Raw genomic sequence first — 21,052 nt, 5'->3', positions numbered from 1 at the left:
AGTCAGCTCCTCTGTGGGCTGACCTGGGAGGGGCAGGATGCCAGATGAACTTGGATCTCACAGTTTTCACTGTGGTCCGCCCATTTCCATACTGGCTGGGCTGCTGCAGAAACTTTGTCTTCACCTGGACCTAACTCATCCTCCTGCCCTCTCTTCGATGTTTTTGTTTTCGGTGGCATTTCAGTTTATTTTTAGTTTGTTCTAGTACATTTTTGTCATAGCTTGGGTGGGTGGTTTGGGAACTGGGACAGATCCATTGGTGGGGAAGGAAGGGTGTACTTGCATGCCCACTTCCCTTGTTTTGGAGACTCCCTTAAGGGGACTTTGACTCTATCCCCATGCTGTGCCAATGCTCCTGCAGTTGTATTCAATAAATGCTGTGGTCTATTTTCACCAACATGGTCTGCATAGCAATTCCCTTCCTTGTTCCTGGGACCACAAGCCTGGAAAAAGGGATCTGGGGAATGACCAATATAGTTTTTCTGTTATATATGTTAAAGCCCCCACCCCACCCCTCAACACCCACTACAAGAGAGGGTACAAAATAGGCTCTGTAGTCCCATTTGTTGAATCCTGCAAGCTTGGCTATGTTGCCTTGGGTAACCATTGCACAGTGGAAAGGCTGAATACAAATTCTAAAGAAATAAATACTTGCAGAAAACAGCCCTGGAAAAGAATATAATGTCAAAAGACATTCTTTGTGAGTTACTTCTTATGTGTCTGGATAATCAATGATGCTAACAGTTCGATTTCCCCTTAAAACTTGATATAATAAAGTAAAATTCAGAAATGAAGAAACACAGTTCTAAATGTTTTTCCTGTAACGACAATTAAAAGTGATATATGAGTATACATTGAAATTAACCCCTAAAAATTTAGTGGGCAATGTAATTACTTCCAAGTGGGGTAGAAATTTACACTCTTCTCTGCTGATTATATATAAATGCAAAGAAAACAGGCCTATCAGTTACTACCAAGTATCAATACCAAAAATCAACCCAATTATGAGAAGCTATAACATTATTTCTATCACATCCTGCTTGTGAGATTATTTTATTCACTTCATTTATATTCTACTCTGCTCACAGAGTCAGTTTTATTAGATGAACAAAGTACTGGAATAAACAAACTGATTTGTTTATGATTTGATCCTGCAAGGCAGTTCTTGTACTATAGTAAGTACAATATGCTGTTTTTGTTCAACAAAAAGCCTTTGTTTCATGAAACGTTGCTCCACTCAGACAGTAAAAGGACAGTGGTACATCTAGGGGAATAACCAGTAAAAATATTCAACTACACTTTCATTGATACTGTTGAGAATTTTCTCCATATTTACAGAGATTCCTATGCTAGATACAAGTTTTATGTAGTGAATACTTGTGGAATTGCTACTTGGGTTCAAATAAATTCACTGCAGCAGAAAGCAGTGAAGTTAGTCTCATTATTGGTTATATCTGTGCTTCATTAACCTTTGGAGTATTCAGCCCTCTGGGGAGAAACAGAAGGTGTTCGGGGTATTAGGTAGCTCCTCTTCTCCATTTGCAATGGCTTCTCAAACCCTGCAGAGGAGTCTGAATTGTTTTATACTGTTCAGCCTGCATTGAAAATTCATTTCCAGATACTAGATCTGCTTCTTAGACCTTTAAGAAGTGGCAAACACTAAACAGGAATGAAACTTAACATGAAAAAATTGGCTGACAGCCATCAGGCACAAGGGTCTCAATGAACACATGCCAGAGATGTGTACACTATGCATATAAATAAGCCTTTACAGTTAAACCTCTATATGCTGTATGTACATATATGAAGTTGACTTGCCTAAAGTTTTGTTTTCATATCCTTCTTTTTAAACATGTGGCTAGGGTAAGGTGGGAGCATTTGATGATAATGTTGCATACTTGGTAGATTAATGGTTAAGAACCACTGATCACCATATTTGGAGAAGGAGAGTTACTCTAGGCAGTGACCTTGGGATTTGTATACATACTCTGTGCTTGAAGTATGTTCTGACCTCAGATATTTGGGCTACATTACAAAGGGGTGAATGGAGTGACAGTCCTTTAAAATAACCTTTAGGTTATTTTACAACTCTATTTAAAAAAAAATACTGGGTTAATCTGTTCTTGAACAATAAGGAACAGTTTGAGCAGTGATTTCCCCTCAAGCTCAGTGCCAACATCCCCTGCTTGCAATATCAGCATGGTTAGGGAAAATGGAGGAACCTTCATTATTGAGATCATTAAAAAGTAATCAATAAAAATGGCTGGCCAAACAATGTGAATCCAGGAATTGACAAATGGCTTTACATTTTTGTAATTCTTAGTAAATGAAATTGGAGATGAGCTGAGCCCCCCCCCCACAAGACATCAAACACTGAATCTCGAAACTTACCCATTGCACAATGCAAAATCTAGAACAAAAAGAACATTTCAATCAGCAAAACACAACATTCCAAGTAGTAACTATTCAATACACCAGCATCTTTTATATTAGGGATATGGCTTCTGACATGGCATTATTACCTGTTATTTCTATCACATATGACTATCATGCTTATACAAAGACCATTCATCACTAACTTTTAGTGTGTTGATTTCAATACTCTTAGAAGGGAATAACTCTTTTTAGGACTGCACAGTTAAAGTATCACTAAATAATTTAATTTCCTCTGAATGGTTCTCAGAGGCAGAGAACAAGCCTTACACAAACTAACGCAATCCCTCCCCCACTACAAGAAAAGTGAATGATGGAAAAGTGAGATCCAATATGAATGTCTCAAGATAGTCAACCTGGGTCCTATTTTGCCCCAATGAACCCCACATCACTGGGGTTAGGGGCACAGTGCCCCCTACAATCTGGAAATTCATGTAATTTTTTTTGGCTTTCCCTTCATACCAGAGAGTGTCAGATTTTTTAAAATTTTATTTTAACTTTGAAAAATAAACCACATATATTTACAGTACTAAAAGATAAAATATGTTGATATTATTCAATACTACTCGTATATTTTATGCATTTCTGTGTTTCTAAACTTTTTTTATGTCGTCTCCTGGCCTTCACATGATTTTTGTGGCTTCCCCCCAAATTTCCATTTTAATTTCTTATGCCAACCTGTGATATATCAAAACCATGATGGTGAAGGGAGAACTGTACTCTGAACCAGCAAGAAACATAGTACAGTAGTACAGCTGAAACAAAGATGTGCTCTTCATTGGTTCACCATATAATTTCCAGAGATAGGCAGCCCAATTAAAAAAGGGGGGGCTGGTTGCATGGTCCTTTCTGCCCCCCACTTTGGATTGCACAGTACATCTCCTTTAAAAAAGACTTATTTCATAGAGCGAAATAAAATCCAAAATTCAAATAACCACAGACTATTTTGGATAATCATTCATTTCTTCCAGCAGTGAAGTCAAAGGTCAGTATCCAATCTCTTCTCATGGATAATTTGGGGAGGGGTTTTGAAATAATGCTCAAACATGCCCATTATGTTGATTTTACAAATGCAAATTATTATTACATTTATTTCTAGGATTAAAATTACACCATGAAAGAATGCTCCTGGTGGAATATTTCTGCAAATGGTGGAACTTAAAAAAATCACTTATTAAAAAATCCTAATTTTACTGTGTAATGTTAACATTTGTTCAAATGTCATCATTCCATCTGATGGAGTGTTCTTAAGTGGCTGGGGATATTGTATTATTATTGTGCCATAGCAATCATTCACAAATTGATTATTATGTGTGAATAATCAAATCGCAAACATTTGCTATAATCCAATACGAGTGCAATAGCCAACAACATGTGGGGATGATCTTTAATACAACACTACAGAAGCTAATTTATGATTGAATAAAAGGCCAGTAGCAGAGGACTAGTGTTTAAAAAGGCACCCACCTCAAGCAAAGCTCCAGTTTGGAAGAACTTCAGCGGTTTCTCTATGGAATAATAAAGGTTATGGTAGCTACCCGTGGCAAGATATGATCTTACTAAGCCAACGGCTATAACAAGCCATCTAGAAAAGAAAAACAGAAAAGAGAGACATGTCGTCAACAGCTATTGCAAGAGACTCCATAGAGAGGAATGTTATTGATAGAGACCAAGCCACACATGACACTAGCAAACCTATCTCCTTAAGTATGATTTTGTTTATAAGCAGCAGCTGTTGGTAAATGTATTCAGAGGGTCCAGATTCAGAATAAAAGAAGATCTGCAGGCAGAGCTAATCCAATGCTGATCCATGACTTAGAACCCATAGTTTGGCCCCCACTTTTCCATTAACAGGGACCAGATACTGAAAGCAGAACAGACCAAGGGGCCATTGCAGGGAGGTAAACCTAAGGGAGGGAGAACATATTAACAAACACCCTTTCGGTTTTGCTCTTAAAACTGGACACGCCATCTTTCCCTTTATTTGTGACTGGGGAAAAAGGACAAGGCTGGGAGATTAAAGTCAGTACAAATATAATAAAATGCAGAGACATACATCAAACATAAATACATGAAGCACGTAAACTAGAGATTTTAAAACTTTTTTCTTGTCAATATCAAGTAATGATACAAAGAAGCAGTTAATAGATGTTTAATAATAGGATTCACTTGGTGATGAAAGTGAAGAAATGTGACATTAATAAAATAAGGAGCACTGACTGGAGAGAAACAGACACTAATATGCCATTTGTTGTGCAGGCTACAATGGAGATCACTGGTGAAAGTAACAATAAAAGGAAGAATTTAAATGTTCACTTCCTGAGCGACTCAGTAGCCACCTAATAAAGGGACCTATAAAGCAAATTGCTCACCATTTAACGTCCCTTTTTGCAGATATCTATACAAAGGAGAAGAACAGCCAACTGCTGACTAGTGAACTACCAACAGAATCAGTGTGGTGCAGTATAATTTGCTACTGGCCTGCATACCTGTCAACACCACTGACTCAACTTGTTTGAACATGAGGAGCAAACTCTGTCTTCTCATGTGTGCTTTTACACACCACAGCAATTACAAGATTTATTAAAAATTAGGGACAAAAGCCCAAAACAATTGGCCAATTCGGGGATTGGGGCCAAAAGGAATAATTATCATAACAGTCCCAATTGCATCAGCAATAAAGGAACTATTTCAAAACATGCATTAACAGCACTGAGTGAACAAGATAGGCTATAAATATACTATTATTTGATTAAAGACAGTCAGCATGGTGTAGTGGTTAAGAGTGGCGGACTCTAATCTTGGAGAACTGAATTTGATTCGTCATTCCTCCATATGAGCGGTGGATTATAATGTGGTGAATCAGAATGCTACATCTCTTTTCCTTTCAAATACTTCCCTCACTGAATTATTTTCCAGTTAGGAGTTGTAGATTCACTACAGACAAAATAATTATACAAAATGCCACATTCACAGAAAGTTTAAACAAAGCATCAGGAGAAAAAAATCTTTAACAGTCTACCTGTGACTAGCTTAGCACACCTAATGAATAGTCTTTGTATTCATTCCAAATTAAATCTGAATAGTTCATAAAATACAACTAATTGTTCTTACTGTATGTTAGGATCTCTTGGCCCTGCTGCTTATTTGGTTATTTTTCCCTCCCACTCAAACCTCCTACATAAAATGAATGTCAAGTGATGATTCACTCCGTGTCTGAAGTAGAATGTAATCTATGACAGTTAACATTAGAATAAAACTCTTCAAGAGTCAAGCCACAAGAGTCTTTTTTTTTTTGGTAACAGACTAGTATAGCCGTCCCTCAACTATAAGATTGCATCAGGTACCACAGCCCGATTTCTTCATAACTCTACTGCCCTGAGCCAGTATTATGTTCTGAATTACAAAAGTAATTCCAAAGTTCAAAGATAAACAACTCAGTCACACATGGAAGCAGATACACAACACAACGGCATACCTGGCCTACAGTTACAACACCAGCAAGACAGATTGATCTATATCAGAATTATGAAAGCTCATGAGCAAACTTCTTTCCACATCACCTCACTCAAAAAAGTGTCGCACAAGGATTTACTCTGTGTCCCAGCACCTCCCTTTACTCTGTCATGATTCCGGACCCTTCCAAATGTGCAGAATAATGCTTTCAATCCACTTTCACAATCCACAATAACGCCTTCCATGCACTTTCAATCCACTTTCACAGTTGTTTGCAAATGTGCTATTCTGCACAGTAGAATCCTGCTGCAAAGTGCATTGAAAGTGGAATGAAAGTGCATTATTCTGCATGTGCGGAAGGGGCCTCAGAAGGCTCAGATGAATTAAATCACAGCAGCCCATACACAGGCATGTCCCAGCTACCCAACCAAAGTTCAAAATTATAAGCTCTGCAGCAATCTAAGCAGCTGGTGCTCGGGAAAGAGAGGGATGGGGCCCGAAGAGGTAACTGGCAGGCAATACTGCAGGGGGGCTGCTGCGGTTCTTATATGGACACCAGGGCTTCAGAAACAGAAACAACCCAAGGCCACTTCAACCACTACACAATAAGCAAATGTAGGTGTGTAAATCACAACGGGAAGCTGCAAGCAAATCATCCTAGGGCAGGTTTCTGTGACACATACAGTTGTTATAGCTTTAAAAAATGAATCGGAAGTGACTATGGGGAAGTGTTTCCCAGTCGTCACGGGCCATCAAAGACCGCAGCAGCTGCTGCTAGCCGGAGGCCAAGAGCACGACATGGAGAAGTGCCACGCGGGAGGATGGCCAAGACCCACTCGGGAAGCCGCGCCAAGCGTTGCTGTTTTCCCCTCCCCAGTTGTAGCAAAGGAAAGCTTGAAAAGACCGCCATCCCCACCCACCCCCATTCCCTGCACGGAAAAGGAACTCCTCAGATAAGGAGGGTGTCAGAAGCCACAGACATTACAGATAATATGGAGAAGGAGCGCAGCCACAGCTGTGGGGGCAAAAGAAGAAAGACCCCGGGGGGAGGGGGTTGCCTTCCCAGGCATATTCAGACCAGAGGGAGCGGCCCTGTCGCCCTCCTTGCAGCTGAGGCGGGTCCGTTCCGCCGCCATCGCCACCTCCCCGCAATATGCCCCCCCTCCCACCGGTGGCTCACCCGGCTGTCATGACCACATTGTAAATGACTAGGTAGGCCGTGGCCAAAGCGCCGGGCCCTTTCCGCCGCCGAGAGCCCGGTGGCTGCTGCTGGCCGTTGGCGCCGTAGCCGTTATCCGCGCGACGGCTGGCACTGCTAGAGGAGGCCGCCATGGCACCTCGCTGGCTTCCCGACAGTGCGCGCAACCGGACGGCTTTGCCGAGGATCTCCGCCTCCTTCGCCGTGGCTAAGGGAGGGCGAGGCGGGGAATGGGCCCGGCCACGCCTGCAGCGACGGAGAGGCGTGGAATGAAGCGGCTTTGCGCCCTCACGGCGCCCTCTCTACGCGAAAGACGCTTGTGAGGTGGAAGTTCACGGACTCTCGTGTGCAGCCTACACGTTTGTCACCTCACGCTTATATATTCTCCCGCCCGTGCTTTCGTGATGGCTTGCCCCTTTTAGAAGAGGCCTGATATGCGGATATAGGCTGGCGAAGCGCTTCCGTGGAAAGGAAGGTCTCCTGGTAAATACCATAGAGTTAAGCCTGTATTAAAGGTAAAGAGCATTTTTTTACTTTAGTTTTGTGGTGATTTCTGCTGGTATTGCCCATTCCTCCGCTTCTCATAGTAATCCTGTGAGGTAAGTGAGGCTGCAAGACCGTGACTGGCCACGCAGTTTTAATCGAGAACACCCAGGTTGTTGCAACAGCACTAAATAGATGACACGTGGCATGCAATTTTATAAAGACCAGCGAATGTAATGTTATGCTCGCCATTTTGTGGTCCCTAATTGGGTGGAAAGGCAACATACAAATGTTTTAAAACAAACTTGCTCAAATTCATGAATTTTCACGACACCCAGGCTGGAGGAATATTTCTCTCCGAGCCCTGAAGGTGGAATCCTCCATAAACTATGTGTGCTGCAGTGTAAGGCTTTAGATTTTGAGAGGCCCTAGCTTCTTAATCAGAGGTGGGATCCAGCAGGTTCTCACAGGTTCCGGAGAGTAGGTTACTAATTATTTGTGTGTGCTGAGAGGGGGTTACTAATTGGTGATTTTGCCACGTGATTTTTGCCTTAGTTACGCCCCTCCTCCGCTGTAGCGCGCAGAACTTGAAGCAGTCTAGCAGGAGGTACACCAGTGTGCATGGCAGCCTGCACCTGCGTGCATTCGTTTCCCACCCAAGGACTGGCGCAATGGCTGCGTCCTTGCCACAGCCCTGCTGAGGAATGCCTTGCCCCTGAATGCCCGGCCACGCCCCCATCCAGCCCCATTGGCGCTACGCCACAGTTTGAATCCCACCACCATGGGAACCTGTTACTAAAATTTTTGGATCCCACCACAGTTCTTAATACTATGTTGCCCCATAAAGATGACATAGTTTAAGGCCTCAGCATGTCTTAAGGCCTCCCATTGTTGGCTTATGACACCTTAGATCTGCATTATTTTGCAGATCAAATTAAGTCAACTTTGGTTCATCAAGCTTGCAAATGCAAATTTTTATTGGGGGCCCCCTAACTTTTACTGATGAGGGGCAGGTTAAAATGTGAACTAAAAAATTACCCATTATTCCCACTGCATCTTCAACTGAATGTTCCCATTCAAGTACTGAAGCTCTCCACTGCTTTTTCCCAAGTCCACATTGTTCTGAGAAATGGTGAGATTGGGGGTGTGGGGGCTTGAGAACCAGCCCCAAAAAACAAAAACAAATCACGTTTGGCTTATTTCTGCCAAATACCTTCTTTTTCTAGAAAAAGGGGAAACCCAAAAAACCTGATATGGCTTTTTTCAGGTTCTCTTGGTGATTCGGTGCTGCAACATTGTTCTGGCTCATGTAAAGGCAGAGTAGTCCTGGATTATTTTCAGCTTATTGTAAGCAGCACTGTTTTCACAAGTAAGAAACAAAAAAAACCAGCATTCATAAATGGGTGGGAGATCCTGTGTTCCTTCACACGAATATGCAACACCAAATATAAATTTACACACAAACCTGTGCATTTGCACACAACAATGAAATAGCCTTGTCATTTTCAAATCCTTCATTTGAATATGTTGGGCAGTTATGCAGGCATTGAGTTTTCAGACTTTGAATACATGGGAAGTTGGTAACTTAAAATTAAGTTGATTTTTGTTGAATTGAAACTGATTTAATTATGATTAACTACTTGAATTTAGATAGCTGTGCCATTTGGCTTCTCTAACACAGAGTCCAGAGCTGGGTTTTCAAAAAGGGATTTAACTAGGCTTCAGAAATAACTTGAAAGACACCATACGCAATGTGATTGTCTTCACAAAATCTGTACACTAATGGAACACTAACTTGTTAAGTCAAGTACTACATGCAAATCCGTAGGTAGTACCCAAAAGCAGCTGGGTATCTTTGGGTAGAAAGAGTTGTTCAAGTAGCATTGCTGCAGCTCATGCAACCTACCTTATCCTACTCATGTTGGGAAAGTGTGCATGTGTAGGTGGGAAAATGCTGCATGTGAGGTAATCAGATTTCTCACCATAGCAATACACATGGTGTAACCTGCAGGTGCAGTCATCCTACATGATGACAGAATGCTGCAAGAACTGAGTTGACGGATAGGACTGGACAAACTGGAGGTTATATCACGGTGCTTTGTGGTATTTGTTTATTCAGAAATCGTGAGTAACTACAGCTGTAGTGTTCTCATATCTTGCAGTTCTCATGGTTCAAGAAACCAGAAAACCTCTGTATATATTTAATTAAGGTATACAATACAAAAAATACACCCCATCATTTTAATACATTTAAAACATGCGTGAAAATGCTCTGTATGCACTAAATCTTACTAAAACATTTCCGTATAAGAATCTGTGGCCACAATTATATTTTACTATAACAACAATTCTTTATCTGCTTTGAAAGAAAAAAACATGCTGGTAAATTCAACCTAGCAGGAAAAAGAAAAAGCAGTTGTAAAAGCCCACAGCAACTGTGAGTGAGCTTCATACATGGACTTCTGAATTGCTTCTTTAAACAGGCAGATGAGCAAATAATATAGAACACATAAGATTATGACATATAAACCAAACTAAGAATGATACTGTATAAATCTGTATTAAAGTACACTTATACCCCCCTTGAGGAGCTAAAGCTGTTGTGTGCGTTCTTCAAAGAGTCAAACATTAAATTCAATTTTTTTTGCAGTTTACACACAAAGTGCAAAAAGCCACGCAATGGGAACAATGCGCAAACAGTGTACTGTCATTTGTGTATGATGCATAATGTTTTATCGCTTCTGAGCTGTTGCTAATTTTGAAAGAAAAGTTGATTAATCTGAATATGTTAATCAGTGTTGAGAAGAGATTACCTTTCATCAATTATTGCCATTTAAAATATTTTTAAGGCGTTAGCCTCAAAGATATTGAGTTAAACTCTGGCTCTTTGGAAGACACAGAGAAACTCATAATCTAGACTCCCTTTCCTCATCTACTCCAGTTTCCTGCTAATCATCAGCAGAGATAAATCTATGTAATCACCAAATAATTACAAGTAAGTTTTAAACCTGAGCTGTGATACACAGGCACACAACCACCAACCTTGCATAACTGTGTGCTGTGTAACAGAAGCATATTTGAAACAATCTCCTTTTCTTTTAGTCTGACAACAAAGTTACACATTTATTGACCACATTCAAGCTTTGTTTCCCAGGGAGAAGAATCAGTTATTAGCTAAAACAGATTAGGGAAGAATTCCATGGCCATTTTTGTCTGAAAGAGGGAACAGTGGCCTATACCACCTCAGCCAGTGATGGAGCAGGCAGGATGTGTCAGACCACCAGCTTTTCCAGGACTCAGATGCTGTCACATCCAAAATAGTGCACATGTCAGATTTTTAGCTGTCTGGAAAATCCTACATGTGCCAGTTAACAGAGAGATCTTTCCCTACTGCTGACGCAGGAAAAAATGGATGTGAGAATAAACCCTTGTAAGATTCAACTGATTAAAGTGCAGAAGGGGAAAACTGCTGCCAAGTTATGAAAAAAAATGTAGGTAACTACTTTTAGGTTATGATCCTCAAAGCAGTCAAGCTGGAAGGTTTAGTTTTAAAGCAGATATTTATATTAGCTTAAACCTTGGTACCCCTGTTTAAATCTGCAAGTCATAATGCTCCAAGGGGAAACTAAGAAGAAGAATGCTTTAAATATGAAAAAAAGCCAGCTGCTGGAGAAAGTACTTCACTTGAGGATATGAATGAACATACTATGGGATGGTATGAAGGACAGGTAGTTGCTGCTTGACAAGAGATGTAAACTAGATTCCTAAGACAATTGGCCAGGAGATTTTTGTGTACGTAAGGTACTCATGGCAGCCTGTATTCTTTTCAGTGGGGCCTTTGCAGGAGATATTTCTGATGGATTGTGCCCCAAGTTCTCAAAGCACTCTTGCATCCATGTAATTGCCACTGATTTCAGAAATATTAACACAAATTGCATAATGTGCAGGTGTTTTTAAAAAGATTACATCCCAGGTTTTACAAGTTCTCCATGTTAAGAGAACAGCTGTTCCCTCCCCCTCCCCTGATCAGTGAACTCAGCAAAGAAACTGTTGACAGGTTGAAACTGTATATTAGGATTCCATACAGTGAGTTCATGCTCATAGTTTGGACTCTGCAATTCATGCTTTAACTTAAACTAAATCCAAGCACAACAACCATTTAAAGTGCTTGCTAATTCAAGTTAATGCCCATAAATACAAACAAACTGATGTCCACTGCCTGTGCTGATGAAAATGAACCAAAAACCCATGATCGAATGCCATGCTGCATGAGCCTTAGAAAAAGTCTTTCACCAGATGATCTTTCCAATTTCCCATTCATGTTTTCTTTATTCTTCTTCCTCCTCCTCTCCTTCTTTCCCCATTGTTTCTACAATGAGTTCTGCGGTGCAGGTGACTTCCCCAAGACTGTTGATTGCCTTGCAGGTGTATTTAGCATCATCATCTCCACAAACCTCTGAAATAGTTAAAGAGCAGTTTCCATCTTCATCATAGTCTATCTGGAAGTGCCGGGATTCTTTGATAGATTGATCATCTTTATACCAAATCACTTCAGGATCAGGGTAGCCTAGGACAAGAAAAGCAGGTGTTGTAGGGCAATCTACTCAAATAATTTCAGAGTGTCTATCCTTTAAAAACCTTAGCGAAGATTCCAATAGTGAGCGTGCCTACCATGTGTTCATCTATTTGCAACACAGTGATCACATGGAGAGAAGCAAGGGTGGGGAAAATGTAGGTGTGTTAACATATGATGGAAAGACGTCTAGAAATGACAGCCAATCATGTGTTCTTACAGACATGAAGATTTACAGCTTCCTTTACACTGTGGTTACATGTGCACTGCTGTGTCATAATGAACAATGTCGGTGTCTTCCCGGTGAAGTGGGAACTGGCCTTTAGGCATGCATTTATAGCACAGGGCAATTTAGGGCTAGATACCTTTGCCCTTTGTTCAGTGAAGTACATAACTCAGATCCTCAGTATGTTCAGCTGTTTTAAACAATTTATTCATTGTAGTAGTTAGAGATGGAAGAGATTTTTTCCCCATGGGACTTGTTGTATTTATTTCACAATACTAACAGTGGTTAGCCTACATATATGTAGGTCTAGTGCTCCTGCTGGTCCCCCAATAGACTGCAGTGCTTCCTTCAAACTGTCTTGCGATTCAGCATGTCTTTTGATTTGGCAACCGGCCTCCCAAACGATGGCAGTAAAATTCCTATGAATACGCACGCAGGTTTCTTTGCTTCCAGAAACTTGGATGTAGTTACCTGTTAAAGTAGACTACCATCTAGAGCAGTGGTGGCGAAACTTTGGCACTCCAGATGTTATGGGCTACAATTCCCATCAGCCCCTGCTAGCATGGCCAATTGGCCATGCTGGCAGGGGCTGATGGGAATTGTAGTCCATAACATCTGGAGTGCCAAAGGTTCTCCACCACGGATCTAGAGGCTCAACAAGAAATATCTAATTGCAATGTCTTTTCTGTGGGTTACACAAAAAAACCAGGAAACAGGCAGACAAGATGAAAGTCACCAAAGGGTGAAAATGTAACAAAAAGAATCATGCTGTGTGAGCAGCTAAAAGGTACCTTCAATTTTGCAGTCAAATCTAGCAGCACTGCCTTCCACAACCTCTATATCTTGAATTGTTTTAGAGAAATATGGCTTCATATGGGGCCTTTCTTCATCAACTGCTTCCAGGAGAGCGTTAGCAGCTTCATCTACAGAGAGTAAACAAAGGTCTGTAAAATCTTCTAGGGAGAAATTTCCCTGTACTCTCAGTAATTCCATAGAAGTGATACCCAATGCAGTGAAGGGGTTAAAAGCATCAGACTTCAATCTAGAAAACCCAGGCTCAAATCCCCACTTGCACCATGGAACCTTGCTGGGTGACCTTGGGCCAGTCACACACTCTCAGCCTAAACTACCCCACAGAGTTGTTTAGGATAAAACAGAGGAGAGGATGATGATGTTGAAGTCCCCAGTGAAGAGAAAGGTGGAATATAAATGAATTAAATAAATAATAAGTTGGTAGAGAGTTCAGACATTCTATCCATTATATTCTAACACCCATTTGCCAGCCAGGAATGCAGACAGCAGTATTCTGCCCCAGCTTCAAACTGCAGTATCCATATACTAGCAGCAATGTGTGGCCACCATGTGTGGATACCTAAGTATGTGGATTGGCGCCATACAGACATTAAACAAACTTTTCTCCAAGCTTGGGGGACTCCCCAGGTTTGTAGAAAAATCTGAAATGTTAAACATTTCCTTGAAATTAAATTTTTTAAAAAGTATTATCTGTGCATGCACAAAAATCACCACAGCTATTCTCCAACATGACTCGTGCCAGCTCTGCAAATGGGATTTCCCCCACCCATGTGAATTTCATGGGCCCTCCCTTGTTGCTTTGCGTTCATTACTTGTTCTGGTCTTTTATCTAATGCAGTTGGATTCATTTAAATCTGCTTCTGCTCACTTGAGTATTCTCAAAGAGTGATAGTTTCATCGACATTAACTGTGCACTGATTCCACACTAAACAGTGAAAGGCAGGAGTTGTCTTGAAAGTCATTAAAGTTAGTCTTGTTCAATAGACCTTGACATTTTCTATCAATTCACATTATCACTGTACATTCTAGGAGCTGACAGTCATACAATCTGGGCTGACATCTGCAGGGTGACTCGTCATGACCTGGTTGTCATATAGAGGATATACAGGGTAGCTATGGACTGCTCCATACCTATGGCATAATAACACTCTGCATTCAGGAGGAGTTATATGTCAAGCTGCGCTGAGCCTAACAGCCAGTTAGTTGTGGAGGATTGTATGCACAAGCAGGAAAAATAAACGTCTGGACTGACTCTTAACCTGAGCTTTGAGAGGACAGGAATTTGAAAATAACCCCTGGGCAGGGCTAGGCCAGGCCAAGAAAGAGATACCAAAGTAAACAACACAGCAGGTTGTACACATTAGGAGATGTGTTATCTGGATAGTAAATAACAAAAGCTCAAACTAAACCCCCCCCCACCCCCCCCCAAAAAAACCTATGTTCACAAATATTGGTATGATAACCAGTCCAAATGGGAAAAAATCATGCCAGACAGTAATGTTAATAGATCTTGGGATCTGTCCACTCTTCTGACACCGGCTTTAGAATTCAAGATCAGAAGGGGGGAGTGAGGAGAAAGTTACTCAGTAGATACATAACTGAAAAAGACATTTTTCAAACAGCAGAATCAGAATCTGTTTCTGAACAGAATTCATTGGTAGGACTTTCTAAAGTATGTATACTGCTGGCTCATTAGCTAGTTCTATAAAAACATGGTTCCTGTTTGATTCTTATTCTATCCAGCGGTGTTGCGCCTATTTGGGAAAAGGCAAATACTTCACCAGTTCCATCAGACACCATCTGCCATTTGTCAATAGTATGTACACTTAAGGCACTTTCGCACATGCAGAACAATGCACTTTAAATGCTCTTTCAATGCACTTTGCAGCTGGATTTTACTGAGCAAAATAGCAAAATCCACTTGCAAACAATAGTAAAAGTGGATTGAAAGTGCATTATTCTACGTGTGTGAAAGTGCCCATAGTGAGCACCACTCTCTACAGTTAAAAAAAGTCAACCAAATGATAGTTAGAGCAATGGGGCTTGAAGGGTTACATAGTTCTTCCCTTAGGAAAGACAGCAGAAGAAAAAATCACACACTGCTACTCTTCATTATGTCCTTTGTACTTGCTTGGTAGGGTTTTTTATTATTAGCTGAGGAGAGTATGAGCAATGTGTTTTGGGGGGGTTGTTTAGCTGAATGCTTCCTCTGTCTTGCTCTGTTTATAGAATTGGGACATTTTTCCTATTTGTCTAAAATTTGGCAAGGAGTATCTCCTGAGCTTGGAATATAGTCCCTGAGAATTTCATCCCAATTGATGCTGGTAAAAAATCTGCAATCAAAAATCTGTTTTCCGATAAAACAAGTTATGTATAAAAATGAATTGAATAACTTAAGTTTGAATAACTTAAACAAATTTGTTTAAAGATCCCCAGCCTCCTGAAAAGAGAAAAAGTTCTACACATTCGCTTGGATCCAGCATTGCACAAGAGGATGGATTTAGCTCTTCTTGCACAAGATCTTGAAACACATCTCACTCTAATCATAACGCCCAGAAAGTGGTTGCTTAACACTTTGTGCAAGTGGAAATGCAAATAGGATTACATTAAAATTGATTTAGTGCAAATATCTATTGCAGTCTTTCCCCTGCATTTCCACATGTGCAAGAATGACAGCACAAGCAGAAATTCTGTACTTGGTCCAACTCGTTATATACTAATTCAAACTGCCGTGCTTTCAGATACATTAGATTTTCCATACCTTCCGCTTCTATCTTTTCTGCATTAACAGGGCTGGTTGGTGAACTTGAAGAGGACTTTCTTCCACTTAGACCAGAAATCATTGCCATTGAGGATAGTCTCCCTATGGCACGGACTGCATTGCCTGTTTTCTGCAATATAACACAGAAGCGTCTGATGAATCCATTCTTTCAATTCCTCATTTGTTAAGTGTTTGAAAGCTAAAAAGTGGACTAATTGAGAAAGGACACAATTATTCCAGGCCAAGTGCCACATCTGCTTGTATTATAAAGACAGTTCCTGAAGACAAGGGGAAATGTAAATGGAAGGGTCACAATGTCCTGACAAGGATTTCCCATCGCCTTGTGCTAAGCAAGTAACACTGTTTGCACGATACACGCATTCTTAGAGCAGCTGGAAATGGCAAGAACAGAAGGCATGGTGAAAGTATCCAAGGATAGCCAGGTATGGAGTAACAGCAAAACATTATGTAATTAAGGGGAAATGTTTTGCTCACGTTTATGGAGTTCATCATACTGACCCCTTTCCCCTCCTTTCTTGGTGGGCGATTCCCCACGGTCAAAAAAGCACGTGATTCTCATGGTAAAAGTCCCGGTTTGAGCGAGGAGTCCCCACGGCTTCAGTGCCCAACTCGGCTTCGTCCCGGTCCTGCTGCGTGCTCACCCCTTCACCCCGCATTTTTCAAAAACCAGAAAGAAGGTACACCTTTTTGAAAAACCCGGGCTGAGGCCGGATCGGTGGGGAGGCAGCAGAAAAGCAATATGGTTCATTTTTTTCACAGAACGCGCGAAGGTTTTTGTTTTGTGCTGGTCGTGGTTTTGTAGGCATGAACCTACAAAGAGAAGGAGAGCTAGCACTGAGTGTGTGTACCAACAAAGCTGCACAGCCAAAAAGTTAAAAAAATAAACATCCTATCTTTCTATGAAGCTGCGCAGCTGGAATTTTTTTTTAAAAAAGACTTCCTCGAGCAGAGGGGAGGGGCTGCAGGGTTGCATTCCTGCCCCAACACAACAGTCAATCGGAACGATGAACTAAAGAGCTGCAATGCAGATCATGGGCTCGTGGAAATAGTTACAGTTTTTGATCGTGGGATTAACTTTGAACCCCTCAACAGATGCACGCTGCGGTGGGGAGGCAGAGACCAGGATGAAAAGGTGCTGTATCTTATAGAACTGGGGGGAACAAGGTTTATTTTCCCAATGGGGATTCGCCCGGTGTCTCAGAAAAGGGGTTCAAAATACTTCAAATACTCATGGTGATGACCTGATGCAAGATCTTCATTTGCTAGATACAGCTACTTTCCCTGTCTGCAACAGTTTTCTGCAAAAGATGTAGAGTCTTCTTTCCAACCAAAGCACCTGCCATTCTCATAATAGTCCCAAAATAATGAACTAGAACAGGGGTAGGGAACCTGTGGCTCGAGAGCCGCATGCGGCTCTTCTGCCCTTGCACTGTGGCTCCACGAGCTGAGTCGCCGGCCCCATCCTTGCCCGCCCTGCAGGCAGCAGGGTGGGCGCACCAACTGCCCACGGTCGGCTGGGCCACGCCGCGGGCTTCCCCTCTCACCCACCCCGTTGGAGCGGGGCGGGCGCTTTCCCGGCGGCTGGCAAGGCCGAGCCGCCGGCCCCATCCTTGCCCGCCCTGCAGGCAGCAGGGTGGGCACACCAACTGCCCACGGTCGGCTGGGCCACGCCGCGGGCTTCCCCCTCACCCACCCCGTTGGAGCGGGGCAGGCGCTTTCCCGGCGGCTGGCAAGGCCGAGCCGCCGGCTTTATCCTTGCCCGCCCTGCAGGCAGCAGGGCGGGCGCATCCATGCACTTCTCAGAATGAGCGGAGTAAAAGGTAAAAAAAACCCTATATATATAGTGTTATCTTTATTTTAAATGTCAAAAATTATTTGCGGCTCCAAGTGTTTTCTTTTCCCGTGGAAAACGGGTCCAAATGGCTCTTTGAGTGTTAAAGGTTCCCTACCCCTGAACTAGAACAACGGTAGTGAGGATCTGCACCACAGGTTCTCACCTGCCATTTTCTTCTGGCCATGTACTTTTTCATCCTATCTTTGGACAGTTTTTTAGCTTCCATGTGTTTGGTGTCTTTTTGCAACCAAGGATGCTGAAGGCATTGTGTGCAATCCAAGCGGTCCCTGTGAGTTAAGAAAAAAACCCAGTTTGGATTGCAATATTTACTGAACAGACCTGTTTCTGTAATGGCACAGGGAAGAAATTAGATTACATGTTGTTGCAAACTGAATAAATTAGCAAACTAAACAGACTGAATTATGTAGATCAAGATGTTTCTGCTTTAAGAGAACAGCCATGCTCATCACACTGCCCACAAAAAGTCCTTTAGACAAAATCAACTCTTTGGTAACTTTTGTGGTAGTGAACATGGATTATATTATTTGTAATGTAATGTAAAACTGCTACAGATTTATTGTAAGCCAAGGTTTCTTCTGTGATCCTGCAATATTTGCAGCATAAATTTTTTAATTAGAAGTGTAATGCTGTACTTCTATTTCCAAAATTATATATGGGGCAAATGTTGCCTCTTAAATTACAGCTAGTTCTGAATGATCAAGAAAAAAGAAATGTGGCAATTAAAGAAATGTGGTTCTTCCACAAATGGGAAAGATACAGTCCCAAGCAAGGTGGTATGTATCACCTGAGTGCCAATGCAGTGCAGGTACATACAGAATTGTGATAATAATGAGACTCTTGAAGAAATTGAGAGATTTATTTATGCACAACAGGGCATCCTTGTAGTTGGGTGAGAGTCATTCATTCATAAAAGTAAAAAATATGCAACATCTTGAATATAAAGTCATCTTTACCTCATGTCTTTCTTTAGAAGGTTGTTGATGAAATCCTTGGCATCGTCTGAGATCTCATCAAAAGCTTCATCATCAAAATCCCAGGTGGCAGAAGTAACATTGGCTAAGGTTTCATTGTCATTATCACCCATAAAAGGAGAAAGTCCACTGACCCTGAGAATTAAAATACATTCCACAATAGCAAGAGTCAATCTGTCTAATGTATGTGTTGTTTCCAAATGTATACTTCTAAAGGCCATGAGATAAAAATCATTTTCAGATGGTCTCTGTAATCCATGCCAGTATTTAAAGGAGCAATTTTTTTAGGTGGATTAGCATGGGCCAAAAACAGCAGTGTGAAAACGATGCGAAAATGGTGTAAACCCTTTTATACCGTTTTAAACCATTTTACACCATTTTCACACCACTGTTTTTGGCCCATGTGGAATCCACCTACAATTTCCTATAGGATGCAAGAAAATAATAATGTGAACTGTGTTCTTTGTTGGTTTCAAATATCTGTCAAACTGTGAACAAAAAGAAAAATATCATTTAGCCACTAGAGGGAACCAAAAACCTGGAATAGTCTTTTGAATTAAAAAAAAATCCAGATGTTTCATATCATACATGAACCTTTCATCCTTATTTAGAATTATTTCCATTTCACACGTCTCACTACAAAAAAAACTCATAATGTAGAGGATAATAAAATCAATGGATAACATCATTGTGAGACCTCAACAATTTTAGGATTGGTGTTCTGATATGAAAGTAGTTCAGTATCGACTTTATAACTTGCAATTGTACAAACCCTAATTAAATGGCTGCCTACACCTCAGGTAGTTTCATATGGAGTTGATTTTCTGGTCCCAGGGAATATGAAATACAATACAATACTTTTTCATCAACCCAAGCTACTGTTAAATCATGAATGCTTTGAGTCACATCGAACATTTTTCTAGACATGAAGTAAAATAGCTACTTTTTTTTTTCCAGCTCAGCTATATAGAAATTAAGGGTCAGTATTAATGTAATTAATCTGTATTTAGTTGAGGTCAACACCCCCAACCTGTCCAACCTCTCCCACCCTCAAGCCACATCCCAGAACCAGATAGGTGGCAAGAATAATTTGATTTGCTGTTTATTGCTGATGTTGCCAATTTTACGACTATTGTTTTATGCCTTCGGGGCAGGGTGGTATACAAATTAAACATTCCATTCCAAATAAATTTAAGAATGAATAAACATAGGCCTGCATAGAGAAAGAAGAACTGGCAGAAACGAGATCCCTCGATTAGTTGGAACAAAAGTGGCTTTGGTTTGTGCCAGGCAACTGTTGCGTCCTAGCCACAGTATTTAAAAAAGATAATTACATATTACAATCTCCCTCTGACATTGTGGTTTGGATCCAACAGGTTTCAGATCGCATGTGACCTTTGTTGTTTCCATAGGAAGGTGTTTCTTTGCCTTGGCTTCCGAACTGGACCACTTTTCTGGATCATCAACAGCATGTCTAGTCATCCTGTGCCCACGTTTTTCTTGTCCTATGTATGCCCCTTCCTGTTTTAGTATGATCATTTTCTAAATATGTTGGCACATTGTGCAGAAGAAACAGTATTCAGTTTCCTGCTGTGAAAACCCCATCCACATTGGCACCATTTTCCTGCTATCAGCCCCTCCTTCACAGGTGCCATTTTCTCAAAATAGTTTTCCTTGCTATGCCATGACATCGGTTTTAGCAGGTTAAGATTCTTTTAATTAATGCTGTGCTAAATTGATATAATAATCTGTTGCTACATCTATTTTGGTTTCTACTGAAATTCTAGTTTCATTTTAATGAAGTATGCAGGCTTTTTCATTGCAGAGATAACAAGAAAAATTGAGAAAGGTTTTGTTCTGATTGCCTGGAAAGGAATGGAGAGGCTACATCAGCCAGAGAGATATTATTTGTATGTCAATACTATTGCCACATCTATTACAAGTTTTAGTGCAACTGTTATAGTACACATGTTAAGAACAGAACCCAAAAAAGGGTGGGTGCACTGTCACCGCAGGTGTGATGACGGTTATGACACAGATGACACAATGCCCACTTGCTGTCTAATAGGTGTGTGGAAACTCTTGTCACCAGTGTGTACGCCTCTGCGTTCATAGTGGTGATGAAAGCAACATGAAGAATACTTGCCATGTGGAACTAGCTCTTTATACAAGAAGTAACTTGCATGCTATTTATCAGTGACTAAGTTGTTCTTACTTGGATTTATTGTTGAATGTTTGAATAAACGGTTGCAGTTCTTGGAA

The 21,052-nt window shown here is 41.1% G+C and overlaps 2 protein-coding genes and 1 long non-coding RNA gene across 6 annotated transcripts in view; 1 reads left to right on the top strand and 2 right to left on the bottom strand.

The window, feature by feature from the left end:
* The window catches only part of HACD2 (3-hydroxyacyl-CoA dehydratase 2), an 18,369-nt gene extending 11,036 nt beyond the window's left edge, over positions 1 to 7,333 (bottom strand). The window contains exons 1-3 of the mRNA XM_048486335.1: positions 7,070 to 7,333; positions 3,901 to 4,018; positions 2,392 to 2,410 (exon numbers count right to left, since the gene is read on the bottom strand). Coding sequence (XP_048342292.1) covers positions 2,392 to 2,410; positions 3,901 to 4,018; positions 7,070 to 7,221 — 289 coding nt within the window. The 5' untranslated portion in view covers positions 7,222 to 7,333. The remainder of the gene's footprint in view (positions 1 to 2,391; positions 2,411 to 3,900; positions 4,019 to 7,069) is intronic.
* LOC125427211 lies at positions 7,285 to 21,052 on the top strand. The gene is made up of 3 exons (XR_007243654.1): positions 7,285 to 7,602; positions 15,974 to 17,096; positions 18,790 to 21,052. It is a non-coding gene; the product is annotated as an uncharacterized LOC125427211 (long non-coding RNA).
* Positions 9,654 to 21,052, bottom strand: part of MYLK (myosin light chain kinase) — a 231,470-nt gene continuing 220,071 nt past the window's right edge. For all 4 annotated transcript variants that reach the window (XM_048486332.1, XM_048486333.1, XM_048486331.1 and 1 more), the window contains 5 exons: positions 18,773 to 18,925; positions 17,962 to 18,085; positions 15,944 to 16,073; positions 13,161 to 13,292; positions 9,654 to 12,137 (listed from right to left, as the gene is read on the bottom strand). In XM_048486332.1, the coding sequence (XP_048342289.1) occupies positions 11,899 to 12,137; positions 13,161 to 13,292; positions 15,944 to 16,073; positions 17,962 to 18,085; positions 18,773 to 18,925 (778 nt within the window). In that variant the 3' untranslated portion in view covers positions 9,654 to 11,898. The remainder of the gene's footprint in view (positions 12,138 to 13,160; positions 13,293 to 15,943; positions 16,074 to 17,961; positions 18,086 to 18,772; positions 18,926 to 21,052) is intronic.

Source organism: Sphaerodactylus townsendi, linkage group LG02 (genome assembly GCF_021028975.2).
Source record: "Sphaerodactylus townsendi isolate TG3544 linkage group LG02, MPM_Stown_v2.3, whole genome shotgun sequence".
NCBI lineage: Eukaryota > Metazoa > Chordata > Lepidosauria > Squamata > Sphaerodactylidae > Sphaerodactylus > Sphaerodactylus townsendi.
The sequence above is the reverse complement of the archived record's forward strand: the minus strand, read 5'-3'. Positions and strand labels throughout refer to the sequence as shown.